This window comes from Melospiza melodia, chromosome 1 (genome assembly GCF_035770615.1).
Source record: "Melospiza melodia melodia isolate bMelMel2 chromosome 1, bMelMel2.pri, whole genome shotgun sequence".
Classification (NCBI taxonomy): domain Eukaryota; kingdom Metazoa; phylum Chordata; class Aves; order Passeriformes; family Passerellidae; genus Melospiza; species Melospiza melodia.
The window spans coordinates 103,469,582-103,490,930 of NC_086194.1; the positions used below are offsets into that span (position 1 = coordinate 103,469,582).

Sequence of the window (21,349 nt, forward strand, 5' to 3'; positions counted from 1 at the left end):
TGGGAGGCCCGGGTGCCACAACACTGTCCTTGTTTGCTCCTGCCCCCTGTCCTGTTGACCTTGCCAATCCAACCCAGTGTGATAACCCTTTGAGTTGCTCTGATCTTTTCCTGTGTGCAGATATCCCGCTGGGTCTGTTGCAGGAGAGATGTTTGCTAAATCCCTACCCCTGAGATCTGTATTGGGAAGTACTGCTGACAGAGTGTGTCCCTGGAGGTCAGACATCCAGGCGAATGTGAAGTGGGTGGAGGCTGAAGTGTCAAAGATTGTTCTGTTCAACCCATATTAATCTCCTACCTCCTGTATTTGCCTGAGCAGTTGAAGAACCTCCAGTTTATAGGTTATAGGAAGCTGTGTCCAAGCCTTCCCTTAGTAGCTTTCTGGTGTGGCAGAAATGCCACTCCCCATAACTATTGATGACCCATCTATGGAGCTGGGAAATTTCTGAAATGCAGATAAAAGACATCTCCTGGTGTGTGACGCTTCCAGGAAACAAAGTAATCTGTGCTACATCAGGAAAGTGACTCCAGCAGGACTTGCAGGGGGAGAAGCTAAGGCAGACATGGAAAATTCTTATCAGTATATGGAGCAGGGCACTGAGAAACCTGATGGGACAGCTTGGAAGACTGTTCCTGCACTGGTGCCAAAACTGGCAGTCAGAGAATCTTCACCTGCAGCTTCAAACCCCACAGGCAGTCGGGTGGAACAAGGTGCTCAGTGGTCACCTCTGGATGAATACCTAGGGCTAGGCAGGGTGGTGCAGCACAGACACAGAACTGAAGCATGCTGCCAACCAGCAATGTGAGCCTTTGTGTTGGCTACATTAATGTTTTACTGAAAAGCAACTGCAAGGTCTCTGCATGGTGTTCCAGGTGGCAGCAGGAGCTGTGATCATTAATTTAACATTACGGAAGTTATTTACCTGTCTTACATAACTGAGGTATTTACCTAGTGGTGAAGCCAAAAGAAAAGAGCAAGGTCTCTGCAAAGGTGTGCCAGAGGCAAGCATCCCCTCTGTGGCCTTCCACCAGTTCTCTGGAATGGTAGAAGATTAATGAAGAAGTGATGAGCAAGTTTCAGCAATGAGGAAGGTGTAATAGGTGTGCCTGGACAAACAGGGTTCTGCTGCAACAGGGAGCTGCTCTGGTAGTGCTGAAAGTAGTGAAATTCATCACAGTCTGTGCCCATACTGTCTGCAGGGCCAAAAAGCTGAAGTGATGGAGCGAACTCTTCCTTTTCACACCCAGGCTTCCTCAGCAAGCAAGTCCAGTATGGACTCTGAATACCTTAAAGTCAAGTCTGTTGTAATAAATCAGACGAGACTCCATTTTCTTCATGCAGGAAAAAGCCGAATCCTTATTGTATGGGTCATATTTCATAAGATTATCACAAGGCCCTGTGTCAGATCTAACTGGTTAACAATACTTTCACATTGGTTGGTACATAACATTTTGTACATCTATAGTTTACATACTTTTTCTACTGATTCTCCTGGGACAGATCTTATTGTTTATATGGGTGCACTTGTTTTTCACCCAAGGAACAGACTGTCATGTTAACAAATTCTCATTGCAAGATTGTTTTTGCATGGCAACTTGCAAAGTACTTAGCTCCACTTAGAAGAAGTGGCAGACCTTAGAATAGTGGCAGCTATTAATTTAGCAGAGCAGGCCTGATTTTATGAGGCCTTTCTTTTATAATTTCTCTACCTGTCTGTGACAAAGTTTTGAGGGAAAACAGGTAGTAAAATATCTTGCAGGGGAGACTTCCCCTGTATCTAGACTGTCCTTATCCACATATTCCCTGAATGACAAAAAAAACCAGATCAAATTTGGTCCATGATTTCTCTTTACACATTCCTAATGAATTTCTGTTCCTTAGTATCTTAAATTCTAGAAATATATCTATTAACTTTGTTCATTATTATACCTTCTGACCAGTTTGCCAAGGGCAGGAGTCAAACTGAACTCACCTGCCATCTCCCAGACAAAGCTCTCCTGTCCCTGTCTTGGAGCAGGACTGGTTGATCCACTCACAGTGCAAAGACATCCTAGACTGATGCAATGACTTTCAAATCAGAGAGGCATCTGAGTACGCAAAACAGACTGACCTCTGGGAGATATTTCTTCTATATATTCAGCTGGAGAGCTGCTTTCAGGCTTAGCCATTTTTTTAGTGGCACAGGACAGCATTCCAAGCTCAGGTCTGGCAGCAGCCCTCAGTTCCATGCAGAGCAGGGTGCAGCTGATGAAGGGCATCTCAGATTCTTCTTGTGGTGGAGAAGTATCTGCTGCTAGCTGGAGAGCTGGAAATTGAACTCCCATTCCAGTACCAGTTTGATACTGGGGCTGGCAGGAAGGTTTTTGTTTGTTTGTTTGGGTTTGTTGGTGTTTTGTTTTTGTTTTGTAGTAGGATAATATTGGCCAGTGGTTTTCTTTTTTAGCTGAGTTTGCAAAAAACGAGTTACCTGTGGTTCAGCAAAAAGTTCATATGTGTATTGTTTACTTCCATTTAAATGCAGCAGAATTTTAATGCCAAGTGATAGAAAATGTTAAATTGAACAAGGGCACAGAAGCATTTCTAGAATGATTAGGGGAACAAAAGTCCTATCTTTGTAGGAAAATTAAAAGACTTTTTTCTTGTTTAGTATAGCTCAGCTAAGACTGAATAGGGCTGTGATAACACTTAATAAATATATTTGAGAAGTAAATGTCAGAGAGGGATATTGACTTCATCACATGATCAAATGGCAGTACAGTGAATAATCCTGAATACATCTGCACTGGAAATCCAAAGGTTTCCAGATATGATGAAGGAAGCATTTGAATACTCTCCTGAGCACTGGAAGGAGTAACTTGCAGTCTTGTAGCAAGGAGCCTGAGAAGTTTATGGGCATAATTGTACAACACAATAGAATAGGAAAATGCCTGAAGAGAGAAAATTAGGCTTATATTATGAGTCCCTGGGCATCTGGTGTGTCAGTATCCCCAAGTGTGTGAGAAAATAGATTAGATCACTGTCAATTTGCATTATAATAATTCCATGCCTCAGGGCTTCCACTGGAGTTGGGAAAGATTTTATTTTATTCTTCCTGATGCATGATTTGTCCTCTACTGCTCTTTTTTTTGCCTTCCTCTGCAGGTCTGAAGATAAATTGTTAGAGGCGGCATTAGAATCTTAGGGTTCAATTATCCTGCTGGTATACTCAGGATTAGGTCAGCCTCTAGGCCTGGAATTCTTTTGAAGGAGTTATTGACCTAGGTTGGTTGGTAGGCTCCATTGATTTAATTTACAGCATGGGACACACCCTCCTTCCTAGAATCAAATGGACTTATGTTTAGCTAATTTTTTGCCAACTTGCAAACACACACATTTTCAGCAGGCAAGCCATTTATTAATCTCTCCCTCTTTTGCCTGAGTTGTCCTGATGCTTACTAGGATCTCACTGGGCACCTTTGACTGTTCATTTTCTGTTTGCCTCCTTTCATCCTCCAAAGTCACAACACCATTTATTTTTAGAAGGATATTCAGAAGAAAGGCATTTTCAGCAACAAACAGCAAGAATTAAGAAAGGCATAAAATTTTTCACTCCCGAAATATTAAAACTTATAAAGATATATGTGTGATTCCTATGTTCCTGTTAACATGTCCTTTGAAATTACCTTCTCCTTGGTGTTGGAAGTCCATCTGGCAATGCTAATCTCTTTTACTGACTTAGGTAAACAACAGTCTTGAGGTGACCTCTACTCAACAGACAAGATAAGCTCAGCTAAATGCAAAGGATACCTGGGTAAATGAATAGCCCTTGTAGCACAGTGATAGCTTTTGAGAATGAGTGAAGTAAACAATATCCATGGAGAATATGGTTGGCTGTCTGATTTTTAAGTCTGCATAGCTCTGGAAATGCTCAGAAGAAGCTTTTTATGTGCAGGGTGTTCATGTCCATGTATTACTGCTTACTGACTAAAATACATTTGCATCCGGCAGTTCTGAATCACAGAACTCTGTGTCAGAGGTGACATTCTCACATACACACACAAGTATTTTTAAATTCTTGCACTCATACACAAATTCAAGATGTGGCCAGTACAGGGGAGAAGTCATTTACAGATTTCTCCCCAAATAAAGGTACAATGCATGCTTTACCTTATTCCACTTTCAGCCACATCTGGCCACATTTTTGTCCTATGACGTCTTTGAGGTAAATCTGTAGCTGCTCAGTGAGGAAGCTGTATTCCATGGAATGGTTGGAGGAGTGGCAACTATTTGATGGTCCCTCTACTTTGGATACAAAAATTTTTGTTCGTGTGACTCTGTCAATTATTACTAGAATTTTTAAAGGCCAGAGATCGTGAACTTTTCTAAGCTCCTACATGTAACTCAAGAGCCAGGGCCATGGGTGAGGCCTTGCAACAATCCTGCTTTTAACTGGGGACAAACAATCCGAATCTGAGCCCTAGGTAGCCTCCTTTTTGCAGAGTATCCAGTTCATGGATGGCTTTTTACCCCAAGAAGAGTCTGAGGGGTCTCCTGCCTCAGATGCAGTCCATCCCTCATGAAGATGAGGGCTGCTGCCAGACCTGTCTCTCTTGTCTGTGCCCAGCAGCTAAGCCTGAAAGCAGCATGCCAGGTGTTCCAGTACTCTGGTTCACAGCACCAAAAGGACACACAAATTGTCTCTTATTACCTGATCAGAGCACCAGATTAACCTCTGGATCAGCAAAAGCATTGTAGATCATCTAAGCAACAGATGGATGTTGGTGTAAACCACACAAAATTAACACAGAGACACCAACTTCAGTTAAACTTTAAAGGCAGAATTGCTGGAATTTAGTTTCAAAGACCTTATGGTGCCATGAAATAACTTTTGGATCCTGAAGTTTTCAAATGGCATCACAGACCTTTTGCTCTCCTGAAGTGACAAGAACGCAATAAAGTTCCATAGTACAACGTACAAAGTGCTGAGGGGCCAGTGATAAGGAGTTTTTACATAAATCCACAGAAGCAGACAAAGAAGGAAAAAAGAAGATAAAAAAAAGAAGGATGTGTTGGTAGAAGGGATTAAAAAGTTGTGCTGCCAGAGTGATGCAGCTTTAAAAGAACAGGTTGATGTGACTGAAGATGGCACTCAGTAATGTATTTTGAACAAAGATGGGGAAGTGTTAGAACATTTGTATAAGATTATATAAGATCACATTTGGATCTCAGAACAACACACACTCCTCTTTGATGCCAGCTCAACAGTTTTTCTTTGACCCCAGTCAATCCTTTACCTTCATACTCCCTTAAATCTCACCATATTATCTAATTTTGCACTTTACAGCACACAGCCATAAGAAAGGTCACTTGCAATGCATTTATGGGCAATGAACTCTTCCTCCTTTATCCTAAGACCTTAACATCAGCCTGGTCATCACAACAGTGAGAGACATGTTTTAGCTTCTTGTTTCTCAGTGCCAATTACAACACCCAAACTACTAAGCAAAAAATTCAAAAGGCATCAAAGGATTAGAGAAGCAAAGTTCTTTTAAAAATAGATTAGTTGCAAGGTTCCTATAAATGGCTCAGTTTCTTTAAAATGAGGAGAGTGTATTCGCTTACTTTCTTACAGTGTCACCAGGACCTGAGATGAAGGCCTCACATTCTGATCTTGGAGAAGCTGCTGCTGCCACCAGCTGGTTGTTCCCTGGTCCTTGGTGGAGAGATGGAGACATAGCTTACATACACAAAGAACTGCCAGGGAGACAGGCGGACCCTGCAGAGGGTCACATCTACAGAATGTTATAGAAACATTGATCCAGTCCAAAATACATTTTGGAATATGACAAAAGACCTGTATTATGTGTACATGTGGCACTTAGGGACATAGTTTTGTGGTGGACTTGGCAATGCTGGGTTAATGATTGAACTCGATAATCTTAGAGATTTTTTCCAACCTGATTCTATGGTTCTAGGTTAATAGGGCCAACAGATGATAACACTCCCAGTCAGAAGTTATCCACAGGCATGGCTACAACAGCAAGCCTGCTGAATTCACAGCATCAGGCATGCAACACTGGTTCTTTCTGTGATTAAATGACATCATGTGCTTCACCATTTAGGTTCAAGAAATAAATTTTTTGGGTGGCAGCTCCATTTGAAGTAGAAATGACTGTTCCTTGCATGAGTCACTGCTGCTTCTGAAAAACTAATAAAAGGAGGAATATAGTGAGCACTGAGTTGTATACCATGTGAAGAACAAATGGTTTGTCACCCTGTGGCTGCAGTCATAGATGGAAAAGAAGGGATTTTGCCATGTGGGATCAGTGCAAGCCAGTGGTTCTTTGTACACATTGAAAGAGGCGTATGAGAACGAGATGGTGGATTATCAGAATCTGCACACAGTTGTAAGTCAGCTGCTGGGTTTATCATTAGCAAGCCAAAAAGATGGAGTCTTTTCTCTGTTAGATTTAGGAACAACAGGCACTTCCTCCTGCAATATCATCTACAAAAGAATGGTAGGAGCAAACCTGTGCTTGAATCAGGAAGCACTGGAAGGTACCCCAGCTGCTGGCTTGCTGTGCACTTCAGGGGAGGGGGTTGTCAGGGTTGGGATGGTCATACTAAGGAGCAAACCTCAGCTGGCTGCATCATATCTGGTTGTCCCTATGAAAACTAATTTGCTACAATTAACTAAATTAGAAGAAATAAGTCACTTCTTTTGTTTCTAAAGAATACTGCTATATCTGGATTAATGAGACAGAAGATGACCCTGGACATCCTTGTTTCTAGACTGAAATATGGGAAATAGAAACAAAAAATCTGCTTGGTTCTAAGACATGCATTCAAAGTAGGTTAAATTACATTAGGTCTGTTGTAGACCTAGACCACAACTACAGCAGTGGTGATGGGCAGAGCTAAACACAACCTCTCAGCCATAGCTGGCTACTGCAGCAGAATCCCACGCAACAAAATTCATACATATTCTTGAAACCTTAGCCAGTGGTGACATTTGAAATGCATTTGGTGGCTTTTGGTGGTATATGAAATGCAAAAGCAAAAAAATATGTGAAAACTGGAAAAGGAGGATCTATGCAAGCTTCTAGGTAGGGCGTGTTTGTTTTCAGAAGGGTCTCATGAGGCTTGCTCAGGGACTCATCCCTCTACCTGTGGTACTCATCCAAGGAGGCTGTAACCAGCTCTGACATTATGGTTCTGGTGGCAGAGGGAAGACAGAGAATGGAAGGGATGCTGTCAACCCAGTAGCACCAGGGCCTTGAGCAGGCAGGAAGCAAACACCTCTTGAATCAATTTAACTTATTTGATTTCTTCCTGTTCTGAGAATAGTTTGTTTCCTCCTGTTCCTCTTCCAACAGCCTTTCTCTGCCATCAGGGCACACTATTCCCTACCTATGCATGATCAGTGCTCTCTGCCATGGTCCCTAGGACACACAGTGTCTTCTGTTCCTTCAGTAGGTGCCTGATAAGGTGAACATCAGGGAAGATACATGAGGCCCCCAACACCATGGTGAACTGTGCTCATATGGATTGTTTTACCTCCATCTTTAGTCATGTTTTGTCCCATTCCACTGGACATGTGCTCTGAGGTTGTGTCTGAAGACCTGTGCTGGGGAGGCAGGAGGCATGGAAAAGACACAAACTATGGGATCATTGCGAGAATGGGCTTTTCCTGCTCTAGCTTTTCATCCTTCACAGTGCAGAAAGCAGTCTGACAGCCTGTGCTACTAACTGTTTTGGAAAGTCAGGGACACTGAAGGACCGTGAAAATAGTGGCTTTATTTTATGATGATATTATGTGGCACAGCCTGAGCCAGGGATTGTGGAGACATGCAGGGATGCCTGTTGGAATAGCATTGGACTAATGCCCTGAGCAAGGCAAATCTGAGAAAACTCATCCATACAGTTTGTAAAAAGAGGACTCTCGGGCAGTCCCTTATGCCAGACTTATCCTGGAATTGCCTCACATCAGGCTGTTCTAATCATTCCAAATTCAGTTTTGGAAGCAATATGATAGACCAGGTGATCTGTTTACAAGTGGGACATTATCTGGCAACATTGCCGGCAGAATTTCCAGGGGATTACTGCTGCCCTAATTTAATAGTTGCATTGATGGTCTGGAGGTAAATAAAACTTGCAAATAAAAGAAAAGCATACAGAAAGGCCAGAAAAGTGATAAAGTATGGAGGCAGACTGAATTGAATAGCTGTGTTTGTGAAATAAATGTGTTTTAATAAAAATCATTTGTGAAGTCATCCTACTAGGAGCAAATAATGAAGCTTATGTAACTGCAGAGCATGTTCCCTGTAAAAGGAAACATTAAAGGAAATTAGGGGTCAGTCTGTACCAGATCATCACAATCTGGTGGCATAGAGGAACCTTGTTGAATAGAGGAATTCTGCAGCCCTGCAGTGCATAAATAGGAAGGGATAGGGAAGAGGCAAAAGGCATGGGGGAACAGGGACTAACACCATTGTGGGGACCAATACAAGATTGAAATGTGCAGGTCACCTTCCCTTTTCTGCTGATATTGAAAAAAATTGAAACACCGAAAAAGCTGAAATTCATTAAAGAAAAAAGTGTGAAGAATTCAGTGTGTTTATCATATAGAAGTCTGAGAGATGATTCAATTATTTGATTAAAGCACAGAATAGATATGTATACTATCTGTATCTAAACTAACTGGGCAATAAAGCATTTCTTCATCAGTTAGACAGAGGTGTGGAAAGAATCAATAGCTATAAATTAGAGTATTCCTCAGGCAACTTCTGTAAATAAAACCTATTTGAAGACTGGATGCTGGGTATGAATAGTAAAGTATCTTTCACAGTGATGCAGGCAGATTGTGGAGACAGTGGGATATCAACATGCAAGAGTGTGAAGAACAAGTTTAAAACTGAAGAGGCACTTGAAGGCTCCTCCCAAATAATAGTACAAAAAGATTTCTTTGGTGCACTGCCTGCCTGTCTCCTTGTGCCTTCCAGGAAGGAATTCCTACTGACATGATAAAGTACACCACAGAGCCAACAGGCTAGGACTATGTCCTAGGAGTCCACAGGACAGGATGGACTGGAGGAGCTATCTATTGAAACCTTTTGCCTCATCACATCCTGAAGTCCCCCAGAGCCTACGACGCATTCAGCCATGCACTCATACTATTGGTTCAAACCTGTGCACTTCAGAAGTAGAACTGGTAGTCCCAGTTCTGGGGGCAGCTTGTGGGGATTTCTGTGAACATGAGATACTTTGTATTGATTAGGCTGAGCCCTGTAATGTTCACTGATTCCAGCCTCTACTACAGGACATCCCCATAAGGCCCAGGATTATAAAAAACAGGGAGAGAAACTTTTTTACCCAGGCAGATAATGATAGAACAAGGGGAAATGCTTTTAAACTAAAGAGGAGAGATTTAGATTAGATGTTAGGAAGAAGTTCTTCACTGTGAGGATGGTGGTACTCTGGAACAGGTTGCTTAGAGAAATTGTGGGTGCCCCATCCCTGTAACTGTTCAAAGCCAAGTTGGATGGGGCTTTGAGAAACCTGATCAAGTAAAAGGTGTCATGCCATGGAAGGGAAATTGGAACTAGATGATAAGGTCCCTTCCAAACCATTCTATCCTTTTATATTCTACCCTTCTATGATACTCTAGCGCCAAGTAAGTGGTGCCAGTAGCTCCATACCAGCTGTGAGCACAGCTGTGCTCACCTTGCTTATTTAAACCTCTTTCAGGGGCATGACCCTGAATGCTAAGTAATTTTTCTGATTTGTTGATTTGTCCCCTGGTTTGAACCCATGTGGCCATTCCTTCCATTTCCCCATACACTGTGACCAACAGCTCTACCTTAGAAAAGGGAGAAGTGACAGGGAAGGACACAAGCACAGGAGCACAGGCACTCACACACTGTAGAACAGTGACAAAGGTACACAGTCTGCTTTTTCATCTGGACCACCCATATGCTTCCAGAACTGCTCTGAGGTCCATTTCAGGATTTTGAATACAAATAAGGGCTTCTCCATGTCAGCTGGACTCAGTGCTGGAAAAAGGTCCTAGGTCTTTTTCATTTGTTAGCACACATGTTGTCTGGGAGTCTTAGAAATTGTCTGTGCCCAGGATATTCCTATACCTGCTTTCTGTATCCTAGGTAATGAAAAAAAACATCAGTTTTAAATAGAGGATGCTACTTATTCTGAGTTATGGGGGAAAAAATAAAAATCAGCAATAGGCAAATCAACCTTACTTGTTAGTATTGCATAATGAGAGGAGCATTTTCCTAGGACTATGATTATATATACATATATGTATAAGTATACATATAAAAATATTTATATACACGTCTTTCTCACACGTGTGGTAAAAAAAACCTACTCAACTGTTGAAAGCAACTCTGCATTTCAGAAGAGTAGACTTTAATTTTGCTTTAAATGACATATGGCAGCAATATGAATGTAACATAAACTGAGTCTGATGAATAACTTTAATATTCCAGGGGGAAAAACCACAGATAATTCCACTGATTTCTCAGCATATTTTTGAAAAACAAAATTAAGAATTAATTCTTTATGGGATAATAAAAGCCTTATGAAATAAAAGGTTTCAGTATTGCAGATCTAGATGAGTTATCACCACACTGTGAAAATAATATTCCTGTCCTGAAGCATATGTGTAAGTCCTTTGCTGTGTCTTGCTGACCTCCTCGGAGGCAGTGTTGTGAGAACAGACTGTCATCCGTGTCCTTTACCATCAATAGAAAGAACCTCATGGGTCTCAGTTATCTTTGGATCAGGTCCCAGAACATTCCCAGATCTGCAGGACTTGAAAGACCACAAAGTTATCTTAAGAACAAAATCCTGATCCTGCTATTTCTTAGATAAATAAATTTAGATGATCTCAGACTGAGATCCAGCCGTGATACATAAATGCATCATCCTGCTAATTTGTGGTAAGGCATTTATTATTTCAAGTCATTAATGAACACATTACTAAACACAAAATCTGCATGGAAATTATAATTACAGCTCTTATTCAGCTGCATAATTGATTTTTAAAAATTGTTTATTTTATTTTATTGTATCACATTATTTTTATGCAGTAAAATGTGACAGTACCACATGCTTCTGAGTCAGCTGAAAAACATCCTAAACAAAAATGCCATCAGCCTGACCTATCAGGAGCAGGTGAATGGTATCCAATGTGCTGTTCAAATCTATCTCCCCTGCTTCTCTTCTGCTTATTTATTACCTGTTGTAATTAAAACAATGAAGGGTAGATGGCTCACACAATGGAATTCTTAGCAGGTGATGTTCCCAGTTAATGACCTGAAATATCAGCCTCCATTTCTTTGTCTGTAGAATGAAGAAGAAGTGATATAATAATGCAGAAGGAAAGAGAGAAAGACAGGAGAGAAACATGATCTATTTTACTTTCTTTATTAATTTTCTTCCACTTTACTGGCTAGCAGCAGAAAACATGAGCTGGGAGGAGAGTTATAATTCTAGAGATGGACAAACAGATGAATTATATGTTGCTTTTTGTATTCATGAGAAGTTGACTGTCTCAGCACTTTCAGTAATGAATCTTAAACACCACATTGTGTCTTATTATATTGGACAAGTCATTTATCTGGAGTATATGTAAGACTAAATAAGAAAACAGCAAGCTGAGCTTCTTTTCAGACCCAAAGGCTGTATAAACAGTCTCAAATCTATCTTTTTATGTTCTGCAGGGTAAGAAACCATTATGCAATCTGTCTGCATCCTTCACAGCACAGGTCATCATTTGACAAGCAGGGAGGGCCTCATAGCAGTAACCCCCCAGACACAGATGAAAGCTCCATCTGGGCCAGTATCCTGTGCTCAGCACTAACCAGAAGTAAATGCTGAAGAGCAGACAGGAAAAGCATCTCTGAGACCTCTCCTGCCTACCCTCCTGGCCTGGGGCTACCTTCAGCCCATGGGATTTCCTGAGCCAGGAGTGGTTTACCTACATCTCCCTGGCTGTCCACCAAGCATTTGTCCCATTTTCCCTCCAACACAGCTAAGTATTTTCTGTCCATGACATCCATTGGCAAATAGTCCCACAGGGCTTATGAACTTTGTATGACAAAAATCACTGCTTTTTGCATGTCCTGAGGTTGTCACTTCTTGGCTTTACTTTGATGGCCCCTGGTTTTTGTGCTGAAAGACAGTCTAGGCTGCAGACCACGCATGGTAAACACAGTGAAGTGTTGGCCATAAGTCTCATTAGCATGCTCTCTCTCAAGCTGAAGTGTTCCTGTCTGTTCCTGTTTTCCTATTACAGAAGCCATTTCATATCTGCAGTTATCTTGGCAGCCCTGCTCTGCATCCTTTCCAGACCCACTCCAGGGAATGAGAACTGCACACAGTATTCAAGGTTGGGGCAAATTGTGGATTTATGCAGTAGCACGACATTTTCTGTTTTGTTCTCACATTCCTTTCCTGACAATTCCTAACTCTCCACGTGACTTCTGAGCACTGACCTGATGATTTCAAAGAACTTTCTATTCTGATCCTCAGGTCTTGCTCCTGTGTGGTAATGGTCACGAGGTCATGGATCTTTGTGTGAAACTAGGGGATTTTTGCTCGCCATGCGCATCGCTTTACATGATCCATCTTAAAGTCTTTTCAGGTCCTCCTACAGTTTCCTACAAACTGCATTCATCTTTAGTCTGCCAAGTAATTTTCTCATAAGCCAATTTACTCATTGTACCATCTGATCTCTTTTCTGGGTCACCTATGAACCTACTCAATGGCAGAATTTTCAGCTTAGTTCCCCATTGAACTCTTCTGGGATCAATTCTCCCCTTGCAAGAATTAAATGTTTGCTCCTGTCCTGCATTTCCTATCTGGAATTCAGTTCTTTATTCAGTTTAGGATTTCTCTCTTCATTCCATTCCTTTATTTCCTTAAAAGACTTACTTTAAGGATTTCTCTAAGAGCTGATGGGAAATCAAGTAGATTGTATTATTTAGATCACTTTTGTCTACATGCTTGCTGACCCCTTGAAAAACTCATTAGGGGTTTGCAAAACAGGATTTTCTTTCATGTAATCTGTGCTGCTCTTCCCAAATGGGTCATATTGATCCATATGGCCTCCCATTCCATCCTTTATTACAAACCCTCCTTAACTGCCAGTGCAGATGTCCAGCTTACATGTCTGTATAATTGCCTGCTCCCTGTATGAAAATCAGGGTACAAGTGCAATACAGTTACTTACATCATGAGCCAGGACATTTTCTTTCTAAATCTTTCTGTCTCCACATACCTATTGATCAATTCAGTTATTTGTCAGACTGAATTTCTTTCTGTTTCTCTCTCTCACTGGAATACAAGTTTCTAATCTTTACATTTTATCCCTGAACAAGAAAACGATGCCCAAGCTGGTGATCATGAGAAAAATTTAACAATTGGTAATATATTTCTAGCAAATTTTAACCTTAAAAGCACTGAATACATTTATCTTACATAATTCATTAATCTAACCTAAACAGGCTAGTAAATACAGATTTACAGTGAACTGGATATCTCTATATTTGATGTTAAACTTCCATTATTTTTTCTGTTGAATACATTTCCTGAGTTAGATACGATCATGGACATCTCTAGGATTTATCCCAAGCAAGCCAGAAGTCATATTTTCTCAGTTCCAAGAATCAAAGCCTTTCCCCAAACTGTAAGAAGAGAAGGTTTTTACCAGTACCTCAAAGCCCTTGTTTGTTACTGAATTTAGTGGAAGTGGTTCTGCTCTGTACTTCCACTGGATGTGGCTGCCCAGATGGAAAAATGGACATAAATCAACTCTTCTGTTTGAATCCCAGTCCCTTGTGCCTGCAGAGCCACACCTGACACAATCGTTTGCATTTACACTGTTCTTTCAAAACTTGACTCCCCCGTTCCTCATGTTCATATCTAACTTGGGAAGTGCACCCTATTCTACATTCTTCCTTCCAAATATTAGAAAAAATTATTCTTTTCCTCAGACCAAGATTTCTCATGTGTGACGTTGTCTTAAAACCTCACAATCCTGGGACTTCGGCTGTCCAGACAACATTCTGCCAATGATAGATACAGGATGGTCAGCAGCTGCTGGTCAATAGACAGTGGGATTGCTTTATCATAGGATGACAATACTTGTCAAGGCCTAGAACTGGTAAATTGTTTTCTGCATCCTAGGATTATTTTTTAATTTCACACCTGCACTGTCCTATATCTTCCTTAATATTCAGTGCTCTTTACAGTTGCTTGCTTTTTAATTTTAGGTTAGCATACTTAATCCTATGAACTCCCAAACAGTGCTTTAGATTTTGCAAACACCAAACTTCCTGCAATTGGTCTGGCATGGTAACCCAGAACAGAAACCAACCATTTGATCGTGTTGTTGTCATGAATAGGAAATGGAAAAATAAGATTCATCCAAGAAATTAAGAATTGCAGATGTTGATGGTTCTCATTGTGCAGCAGAAATCACTGCAAGTTATAGCTACAAAATGCATAAAATACATTAAATCCCAGTTTGGGATGGAAGGCATAATCCAGTTACAACCCCCTGTCATGGGCAGGGATGCCTTCTGCTCAGAGCCCTAACCAGCCTGGCTTGCAGGGATGGGCAACCTCTCCCAGTATCTCACTATACCACAGTAAAGAATTTATTTCTAATATTTAATCTAATCCTACTGTCTTTCAGTTTGAAGCCACTGCATGCTCTTGTAAAAAGTCCCTCTCTTATCTTTTTTGCAGACTCACAGCAAGGACCGGAAGGCTGTAATTAGGTCTCCCCTTCTCTTTTCTAAGAGGAGAGAAGGTCTCCCCTTTTCTAAGAAGTAATCTTAGAAATCAAATCTCCCAGCCTTTCCTCACAGAAGAGGTGCTCCATCCCTCTGATCAACATGGTGGCCTCCTCTGGACTCTCTGCAAGGATCCGTGTCCTGCCTGTTCTTGCTTGTGCTGAGGACCCCAGAGCTGGATGAGTTATCTCCTGACATTACTGGACTGATCTGCTCAGGTTCAACCCAAAACTGACAGACTGAAAACAAGCTATTTGTAAAACATCGTTATTGTGATGTGCCATGGGGGTCTAAGCATGTCAGGCAACCTTCCCACAGGGATGACTGATAGCTTCATTATTTAATATAGACCGATTCATAACAGAAAAAGAAGCAATGGGCTCAAGATGAGAGTGCGTTTAGATTGGATAACAGGAAGAAATTCTGCACTGTGAAAGTGGTGAGGCACTGGAGCAGGCCGCCCAGAGAAGCTGTGGATGCCCCATCTCCGGAGGTGTGCAAGGGGACAGGTTGGAAAAGACTTTGAGCCACCTGGTCTAGTGGGAGGTTTCGCTGCCTATGGCAGAGAACCAGATGGTCCCTTCCATCCCAAACCATTCTGCCATTCCGTGTTTCTACGTTTTTCCCCAGATGATTCCAGCGTGGAGTTAATTATGAAACAGAACCTCTGCCTGTCATCGCTTCTATTTCTTACACAGGCCCGAAAAGGGCTCAGAGCTGGCAGGCACAGGACACGTTCGAACACACAATGCCAATTCCCGAAGGTTCGGGGCGCGGCCGCCCATCCGGCGCTGTCCCCGGTTTCCCTCAGCGAGGGCGGCGGGAGCCGGGACCGTGCTGCCCGTGAGAGAGGGGGCGTGGCTTGGCCTGGAGGCGTGGCTTGGGCAGGGGGCGCGGCCGCCCCGCCTCGCGCCTCCCGCCCTTCCGCGCAGGCGCGGCTGAGCGGAAGTGGCGCTGGGCGGGGGCGGTGGCGGCGATGGCGGAGAAGTTCGACTCCTTGGAGGAGCACCTGGAGAAGTTCGTGGAGAACATCAGGCAGCTCGGCATCATCGTCAGCGACTTCCAGCCCAGCAGCCAGACGGGGCTCAATCAGAAATTGTGAGGGGCCGTTGTCAGGGGCGGGCCGGGCTGGGCTGCGGGGCCTTTTCCCCCTCCAGGCCCGTGGTGGTGCCTCAGGGCTCTCTCGCTCTCTGCCTGGCTATCGCTGGCTTCGCACCCACCCTCAGGGGCAGCGCCACGACCCCGAAACCGGCTAAACCCGACCCGTTTTCTTCCCGACAGGAATTTCATGGTGACAGGCTTGCAGGATATCGACAAATGCCGGCAGCAGCTTCACGATATCAGCGTGCCCTTGGAGGTTTTTGAGTAAGTCTGTGTGTGCCTGGAAGCGGGGGTGCTGCAGTCGGTGACTGTAGGTAGCCTGGCTTCGCAGCGTAGGTGTTTTAGCTGAGGGCTGCCTGTCTCAAACCCGGCCCTTCTGAATGCATCGTGAGAACGTGGGAGGTCAGAAGTGCCTTCTGCCTGTGAGAAGGCAGAAAGGTAGGAGAGGTCATAATATATATACCTGTCTTCATAGAACCACGGGATGCTTTGAGTTGGAAAGGACCTTAAAGCTCATCTAGTTCCAGCTCCCCCGCCGTGGGCAGGGATGCCACCTACTAGATAAGTTGCTCAGAGCCCTGCCCAGCGTGGCCTTTCAGACTTTTTTTTACTTCTGCATATGTAGGCAGTAACACGAATTCTGCCAAATTTAGTGATTTCATAATATCACAGAATGAGTCAGGTTAGAAGGGACCTTCAGGAACATCAGTTTCTAACACCCCTGCCATGGACAGGGACACCCATTTAGTAAGTCAGCTTTCATTTTTAAAAATAGACTTTTACACTAGATTAGGATCAGGATTTAAAGTTCCAAGCAAAAATAAAGTAAGTCAGTACTCAGGTGTTTAGTTTCAGAAAATTGCAACATTAAAAGAAAAAACAGCTTAGAGGAAGAGCTATACTAGAGAGCTTTTGTGATATAGCTGGTAAGTTAATTTACTGGTGTTTCATCCAGGTCTAGGCATTGCTGGTCTGCTGTGCTCCAGTGTGCTACTGGCTGTACATGGCTTTTTTCAATTGGGCTTTTACTCCAGCTGTAAAATCTCTTAAATGTTCTCTCTTGTGAGTTTCCCTTTGCCAGGAATTGTATTGCAAAACAAAATTGCACATGAGTTTGCTGATAGAGTAGTGTTAATTTTTTACTCTTCACTGTGGTATGTGCAGCTCCTCCTCATCCTTGATTTGCTGGGTGCCATATTCCTGTGTGCTTAATGCTCACCATGTCCTAACTCACCCACTTCCTGCTTTGTGCCCTTCCAGTTGTGATTGGAAGGGCATCTTCCTCTGATCATCTGTGCTTATAACCTGTGAGGAGCTGGTAGATATATATATATATATTTATGTGCCTTTAATACTTCATTCAAAGCTCTCCTGGCTTTCTGGAAACACAGGTTTGCTGGCCATGGCCTTGTCCTTGAGCTGCCTTTTGGAAATGGCTGAGTTTAACTGTGGTGGTTTTTAAAATGCACATTTCAGATAATGGTAGAAAGAAAAAGGCAGCAAGATGAGTAATTCTGTGCCTTGGAGAGCTTCCCAGTAGGAATATGATCATTTTTAGCAGTGTCTTTTCTGTTTGCAGATACATCGATCAAGGCCGCAACCCTCAGCTTTACACTAAAGAGTGTCTGGAGCGAGCTTTGGCTAAAAATGAGCAGGTGAAAGGGAAAATTGACACTATGAAGGTAAGCCAGCGTTAATGGAAGTGTAATGCAACAATGTGTTTGATAAGTTTTTACTTTCCTGTAAACATTCCTTATACAGTTATTAACTTCTGTTATTATGTCATTTGTCTTACAAATTGCTCTGCATCCCTGTATCTTAATTGATGCTGATACAGCCTGTTCAGGAAAGGAAGCCTGTAGTTTATCCCACAGTTGGGGATGCTTTCACTGTGATTTTATATTGATTAAAGCTATATGTAGCAGTAGAGCTATTTTACTTGGGTTTTTTGCATATGTGGAATTTTGCTGTGTGCAAAGTTAAAAATAAGCAAAACAGAAGGAGTATTTTTCCAGTCTAGAATGGATACTAGAGGTTTAAAATGTTAAATATGCTCTATAATCATCAGTCAATCTTTATAAAATTCGTGAAAATGCATGCCAGTGCTTAGGGGTTTCTGAATTTGTACTTTCATTTAGTGTGAACCTAAGCATTCTGTGATACTGTTTAACTCCTGTAACTACTGCAGAAAAACACAGTCAGAAAAGGAAGTTTAGTGAGTTTGAGAATGTTCTTTGGCTGAACTTAGTGTGGAGGATGACAAGTTGTACTGCAGAATGTAGACATATGGAGATAAGTCCTGAGCTTTTTCTTTTCTCTGTGCTTGTGAAATTATGTACTTGTAAGGCAGGTGTGAGTTGCTTTTTGAAGGTGGAGTGGATTCCATATCAAATCAAGAGGACATGCCCTTAATCAGCTTTCCTTAGCAAGGTCAGGCAGATATGGGTGCACCAGAGTTCACTAGAGAGGTCCAACTGCTTTGTATTTTTTGGAGAAAATGCAGGTGAATTTCTGGGAATTCACAGACATGTATGTTTGCCTCATGCATTCCTCGTGGATTTCACTTGGGCATTTCATGTGCATTTTGAAAATATAATTTTCTTTGTTTGTGTGTTTTTGGGGGTTTTTGGGTACTTCAGTTCACTGAGAGGTGTGTTGGGTACAAACCTGTCTGTTCTTTAGGTAATATTGCTTGATGAAATCTAAATAAATTGTCCAGATGATGTATATACATTTATTTTTTTCTCTTTCCAGAAATTTAAAAGCCTGTTAATTCAAGAGCTGACAAAGGTGTTCGCAGAAGATATGGCAAAGTACAAAGCTATTAGAGGAGAAGATCCTCCTCCTTAAGTTGGCCTTTGATAGCTCTAAAAATGTCTCATAAACTGACACCATGTTATAAAAACATTGATTGGAGAGAGAGAGAATCTAAGCCCTCCTAACAACTGTACTAAAAATGGCAGTGGTGACTGTAAAGGAGCTTGATGGTTGTTCATGGTTCTGGTCTGAAGCTGCTGAATCTTTCTGAAGACTTCTGCTCAGTAATTGTGGTTGAAACTTCCTATGGTAATCTGCTTTTCTTTTCTGGAGGGTTTGAGAAATGTAATTGGTTACAGGTCATCAATGCAGAGCATTTCCCACAAAGTCCATTTCCATAGCAGAAAAACAGGTTTGTTTTTTTTCTGGAAAATGTGCCTCAGGATTGTGGGCTCATCTGCTTCTTAAGAGAAATACATTTATTACACTTGATTATTTTTCATTTGTAAACTTCAGGGGTTTTTTACTGCAGTATGAACAGTTGACTGCTTTTGTCTTGCCAGATTCTACTGAGCAGGAGCCTGTCAAGGGCTGCAGTTCTCATGTGTCATAATTAGTTGCAGCCAGGAAAACCTTCAGATCTTTTGTTCTGGGAGCTGCAGTGCAGATGGCTAAGGATATAAAATGTGAGCATACCTGGGGACTAGCTCCTCTACAACTTCAATATTTTGTACAGTATTTAATGTAAGCTTTTGTTTATTCATTTTCTGCAAGCAGGTTGTTGAATAAAAATTTGAGAAAATCTGAATCCTGACATTTTTCTTTTGTATGCTTCTCTTTGGAGTGTGAACTGAAAGCTGTGGAAAAAATAGCATATTCTTCAGTTCCACACTGGTAGAAATAAAATGTGTATCAAGACTTGGCTCTTAAAATTTTACATCTGAAGGTGGTGTCAGCTTGGCTTATTTGGTTTTATGATGAAAACCTCCATTTTAGTACCTGAAACAGGAGATTTTGGGGATCAGCAATTGCCACCTGAAGTCCTGGTTAGCTGTGAGCTCATCTATGGGATCTGTAACTGTTCATACATGAGGGAGCCCCAGTTTGGAACAGGATGGTGGCTCCTCACCCAGGGATCAGAGGCTTGTGGGAAAGATTGGGTTTGCAGTGGGAGCAAGAGGAGCCCTTTTAGTCTTGGGTATTTGTGAAGCTGGAGCCCTTTGTGCTTATGTTTGTTCTCCCAGATCTATCTTGACTTTTTGCATCAGCAAATTATTTTATTGCTTTAGCTTTCTTCTGGTTGCCAAATGGAGTGGTTTTGGGTAGGAGCTCCAAGACAGCACTATGTGCATGTGCTGGCCTGCCTACTTGGCTAAGACTTAGCAGGGATGTAGGCATGTTTGGAGTTACTGGTGGCATAGTTTGCACACCCAAAGCACTCTGTGCTCAGTTACCTGCCTGAGGCACAGCCCATCTGAGACACCCTCACTGTGAAGAATTTCTTCCTAATACCTCACCCTAACCTGCCCACTTTCAGTTTGAAGCCACCACCCCTTGTCCTGGGATCAGCTTGGATTTAGAGGGCAGTGAGGGATAAACAGCTCCACAGCCCAGAGGCCCTGAAAATGTGTGAGATGTCTGCTCTGTAAGTGTATTGATCTGTTGTTGTCATTAGTTAATGAATTAAGTGCCCAAGGCTGGCCACAGTGATGATTGCTACCCCCATAACACTGACACCCATGCCTGCTGATGAGAAGAAGGTTTGAGGCTTCCCCAGCTCTGAAAGGTCATTTACAGCCAAAGTGTGGATCACATGCTTTCCCTGGATATCTAGGTAGTTATGGTAAACATGATTACTGAGCTAGTTACTGGAAATGGAGGATTAGGGTATAACATTAGGCCGCATCATTACAAAATCTCAGCTGCCTGTGTTTTGTGAGGAATCTAAGAAAACTTTTTTCTTGGGCGGTGGATATATACATTAGGAATAAAAATAAATTTAAAAAACCACCAAAAAACAAACCCAGAAAAACTCTCAGTTTATGAAATTATCAGGTTCCATGATAATTTCATGTTTTCTGCTCAGCTTCTGTTCTAACTTTTGATACTTTTTTATTCTATTATTTTATGCTTGCTTGGCGTACGATTTCTGGGCTAGCAATTCAAAATATTGCTATTGCTGCAACTGTTCATATTTAGCATAATATTGAAGAGAGGTAACTCTTGTAAATTATATTTGCTTCAGACAAGAAAAGCTGGCCAGAATGAGTGTATGTGAGTTAATAATGTAGAATGAGAATTGGTAGAAACAATGGTGCTTTCCATTTCCAGTTGCAGATGGAACAGAAAAAACCTAATTTTTCTCATTTGTTAATTGGTTCTCTGAAAAGCAGCACATGTCTGAATTATCCTGACGTCTGCTTTGTTTGATGCTAACCTTCAAGGCATTCGGTGAAGGAGACTGTTACATCTCTTTCCCACTCTTACCTACGTGGTTTGGGGGTGAGATGGAATTTTTTTAGGGATAACATTAAAACAACATCAGCCAGGCAGCAAAGCTTCTAAAATAGATTTTTGTTGGCCTTTAATTATCTCAAAGGAAAGTTTGAAGCCATTCAGGTTTCAAGTGCATCCTTGAATTTTTAGTAAGATTAATAAGATTTTGGAAATAAAACTGAATATGTAATTACAGG

At 41.9% G+C, this 21,349-nt stretch overlaps 1 protein-coding gene across 1 annotated transcript; it reads left to right on the top strand.

The window, feature by feature from the left end:
* Positions 1-15,736: 15,736 nt before the first annotated feature.
* MED10 (mediator complex subunit 10) lies at positions 15,737-19,464 on the top strand. Its single transcript, XM_063163117.1, has 4 exons — positions 15,737-15,896; positions 16,080-16,163; positions 17,479-17,581; positions 18,654-19,464. The coding sequence occupies exons 1-4, from the start codon at positions 15,775-15,777 to the stop codon at positions 18,747-18,749; spliced, it is 405 nt and encodes a 134-aa protein (XP_063019187.1). The 5' UTR covers positions 15,737-15,774; the 3' UTR covers positions 18,750-19,464.
* The last annotated feature ends 1,885 nt before the right edge of the window (positions 19,465-21,349 follow it).